Below are 3,695 nucleotides of genomic sequence, written 5' to 3' on the forward strand. Positions count from 1 at the left end.
CGCTACTGAAAATCGTATGCGATTCTTCTATTACAAAAACATATCAAAGTGATTCGGTCCGAGCTCTATGAATTATTTTCTAGACATCTGGTCTAGGATTTAGCCAGTGCGCCTGCTTGTTTTTCGTCTCGCTATATGAAAGCTTGTGAGTGACCTTAATCTTCTGAATCTTTGACTCTTCGTTATATACAGGACACGTTTTAGATATGGCGCTTTGGATCCCTGGCAATTGGGCCACTCGAACGTCCAAGCCGACCTTTTTCTATAAGTACACCTTTCTGTATATTTACAGATGGCTGAGACGTGACCAAAACGCTGACAATTAAAACATTTGTTATATAAGGGCCAATCTTCAAAGGAAAAATGCCGGCAGGATCGTTTTGGGTAAATACGGGGTATTAAAGGAGAGCAGAGAGGCTAGCTCCTTGGCTTTGCAAGTTCTCTTTTATTTCTTCCAGAGTACAGCTCAAAATCTATAAAACGTTTAACTTCCAACACCCTGGGTTTTCCCATTTCACACGAAGGGTCGACATTTTTTTAGTTTCTATGTAAACTACCAATTTTGTAAAAATTATGATTTGACGTTCGGTTCGCTCTACATGAAAACTTACTATATTCTCCGGTCCCTTGAAAATGTTAATTTAAAATGGTTAGTTCAATTTGTAAATCCAAAAGCTAAAATAAAAGACCAAACCCTCCAGAATCGTTCCAAAAAATGACAAAGGTCCAGTGTTGATCCTGGAATAATGGACCTTTAGTAATAACGGCCTGATGAACCTAAAGTTCTCGATATCCGGCTACACAGCTTCTTCGTCGAAATTCAATTTAAAAATTTCTTAACGTCATGATTTCTGGTATATCCTCATGTTTGAAGATACAAACAAACAATGGCAATTAATGTAACTGTACTGGTAATGAATTGGTTTGAACGACAATGGAAAACTTTTTTATTATGTTATTGTCAAAATAATCATTTGTTTAAAGTTATAATGAAAAAGTGTAATTGAAAACAAGACAGTTTGCAGCGGAATTTAAATCTTGTGTCACATCCTCATCCGTGTTTAACAGTTTCATTAATGGGTCCAATTTCATGATCCTGTGCCTCTTCTACTGGTCTACAGTATTTGCGTACAATGGGCGTGAGAAGTTTTGGATGAATCGCTTGGTTATCTTTCGTTTTAGTTGCCCAACTGACCGCAGCTCCGACTACTATCGTGGTCATTGCTCCCATGAACTCAAAGTACTGAAACGAAACTCGGAACAACCAAAACGAAGCTTCTGGTGAAGACCTAAAAAAATCAAAATGTCCTCTTGCGTTGTGTCAAAGAAAATACTCAACGGTTGAGGTGTTGCCGTAACATTCAAAGTGAAATTGCTGAAGGTGGTGGTGTTACATCCGTATGTATGCAACGATTTTGGGCTATGGTGAATGAATCCGTTTCGGACGTAGATGCTGTTGTTTACCACTATCACCCCCATCAATAAAACCGATGCGATTGCGCCAAGAGACGCACCCTAAAATTACTTTATTTCGAGGTACTGCGAACTGTATTGATATTACCTGAGAATTGGCAAAAGGAAGCAGTACCCCCAAAGTAAATACCCCGAACATGGTCCCACCGGTAGCTCCCCTAACGTAGTAGTTTAGCTCGAAGACCGTACCGCCATTTTCCAGTAAACATATGAAAGCTATTGACAACAACCCAAAGAATACAACAAATAGCTTCATAATCAAGCTAGGGGCTCTTCTTAAAAGCTTTTCGCTAATAATCCATGGAACAATGTCGCTGTAAACTATTCCAGACAGTGTATTTAGTAACGTCGAATATATGCTGAAAGTAGGTTGGTATATCTAATCGACCATTGTTAGGTCTTAATTACCTTAAAGATGATCCAAAGAACGCCGCTAAAAATAAACCATTAAATCCCGGAATGGACGCTGTTAGATCGGTTATGAAGTAAGGAAGGATTTGGTCCGCCTTTTTAATTGCTCCAATTGACTTCGGATCGCAATCAAAATATTTTGCGTACATAACCAACCCTAGCGTCATGCACAACACTTTCGCTAAAGTATAAATCGTTGAATATGAGGCGATTAGGCTGCAAGTTCTTTCGGATTTCCACAATTTTCATTAAGGGTAGTAACTCACCGAGGTATTAATTGCTTTGGTATTGTGAAGTATCTCTGAACCTCGTGAGGCGACGTGCAAAGAGTTACGCATGAGGTAACTGTGGATCCCAGTAAAATGGTCCAAAAGCTCACTCTTACAGTCGGGTTAGGGTTGAAACTATGAAAAAATAGAGAGCGTCAATGTTTTTGATGGTTATAGGCAAGCGTACTCAAAGATGTTTAGCCTGTCACCATCGCTTGCACGATGGATAACTTCGCTAACGCTTCCGGTTGATACAATTCCCATTACTATTAGCGCAATTACAAGAGTAATGGTAATGGATAACTGCACCACATCACTCCAGGTGACCCCTTTAATTCCGCCAAGGCTGGTATAGAACACACATACACATGTCATTACCGAGGCAATTAGATACAGGTTAACGCCCGTCGCTAAAACATGATTTTGCGTCTTCTTTTAAATTCCGCGCCGAATTACCTTGGCTGAATGTAAGTGAAGGAGTGTACATGCACATAGGAAGTATGCACGCATACGTTGCTACTGTGATCAGCATCAGCAGCTTTCTCAAAAAACCATTAAACCTCATTTCCAAGTACTCGAAGATGCTGGTCATGTTCAAGTTGCTAAAGACAGGCACGTACAAGAAATAGTTAGCTAAACTCGCGAGTGCTATCGAAATGGTCATTAATATAACTTGACTTCCATGGAGATACACTTCGGTCGCTAATCCTACGACAGAATGGCTCGACAGTGCACTAAAATTTGAAGGTAGAATATTGTCGATCCCCATCTTAAGGTACCTTGCCGTTAAACTTACACTTACCGCTAACCATTTCATGTTTTTTCCACCGAAGAGATAGTCGTCGATTGTTTTCTGTCTTGAGAACAATCCGTGGTATAAACCTACAATGCAGCTTATCGCGATGACGATCACGAATATGGTACAGTCGATCCATGTGAAGCCGTTCGTCGCCATCTTGAGCTAAGTGAAACTCGATTAACACGTTTGAATCTATTGGACTAATTATTGTGTGATTTTGTGTGACAGATGGTCGCTTTAGGCCTAGAATTTACAATGTTTCCATTATTTGACACGTTACATAGTGAAAGAGAACGGAACAAAAATGCAATAGAATAAAGCGCTTTAAGATAAGAAACGAGTATGCAAGCACAGTGTTGCCGGTTCCAAAGATCGTTTTTAGAGAGCATGGAAGACGGCTTTTCTCGTATACCTTTGCGTATATAAAAAAAATGTAGCCGAATGAGAATGCGATTCTTTGCTGAACTTTCAAGGTGTAAATCGAGCGCGGCATTTTATATCGCGTAACATTTATTTTCGACCAAAAGTTTCAAGACGAGCTCATGTGATCTAGGGTTACAGAAGATTTCACAATCATACGTGACATTTTTTATTCCTTATCGTCGCATAACCCGAATACTGTGCTGCCAATTCAACGAAATTATTATTATGTGACTTTAAATTCTTTGCAATTTGCCATTACAAGTAAAGTGATATGCAGTAGCGTCTTTAGGCAAAAAAGGAACTACTGCAAGTATCGATTC

General features: G+C 39.5%; 1 protein-coding gene across 2 annotated transcripts; it reads right to left on the reverse strand.

Moving 5' to 3' along the window:
* Window positions 1–1,003: 1,003 nt before the first annotated feature.
* On the reverse strand, window positions 1,004–3,020 carry LOC116169871 (sodium-coupled monocarboxylate transporter 1-like). 2 transcript variants are annotated; one of them, XM_031486053.1, is made up of 8 exons: window positions 2,933–3,020; window positions 2,610–2,887; window positions 2,341–2,563; window positions 2,151–2,288; window positions 1,882–2,100; window positions 1,562–1,832; window positions 1,340–1,515; window positions 1,004–1,289 (listed from the first exon to the last, which is right to left on the reverse strand). In XM_031486053.1, exons 1-8 carry the CDS (start codon window positions 2,968–2,970, stop codon window positions 1,052–1,054), a joined length of 1,581 nt encoding a protein of 526 aa, XP_031341913.1. In that variant the 5' UTR covers window positions 2,971–3,020; the 3' UTR covers window positions 1,004–1,051. The 2 variants fall into 2 exon arrangements, with proteins under 2 accessions (XP_031341913.1, XP_031341911.1); XM_031486051.1 differs by having other exon boundaries at window positions 2,610–3,014.
* Between the last annotated feature and the right edge of the window lie 675 nt (window positions 3,021–3,695).

This window comes from Photinus pyralis, unplaced genomic scaffold, assembly GCF_008802855.1.
Source record: "Photinus pyralis isolate 1611_PpyrPB1 unplaced genomic scaffold, Ppyr1.3 Ppyr1.4_LG4, whole genome shotgun sequence".
Classification (NCBI taxonomy): domain Eukaryota; kingdom Metazoa; phylum Arthropoda; class Insecta; order Coleoptera; family Lampyridae; genus Photinus; species Photinus pyralis.

Bases quoted from the DNA above. Each gene is read 5' to 3' on its own strand.
- LOC116169871 (XM_031486051.1), bottom strand. From the start codon at position 2,970: ATGAAATGGTTAGCGGTAAGTGTAAGTTTAACGGCAAGGTACCTTAAG. The intron at 2,289-2,340 runs GTACGCTTGCCT...ATTTTTTCATAG, and splicing joins GACAGGCTAAACATCTTTGA to TTTCAACCCTAACCCGACTG. The intron at 1,833-1,881 runs GTAATTAAGACC...ACCTACTTTCAG, and splicing joins TTCTTTGGATCATCTTTAAG to CATATATTCGACGTTACTAA.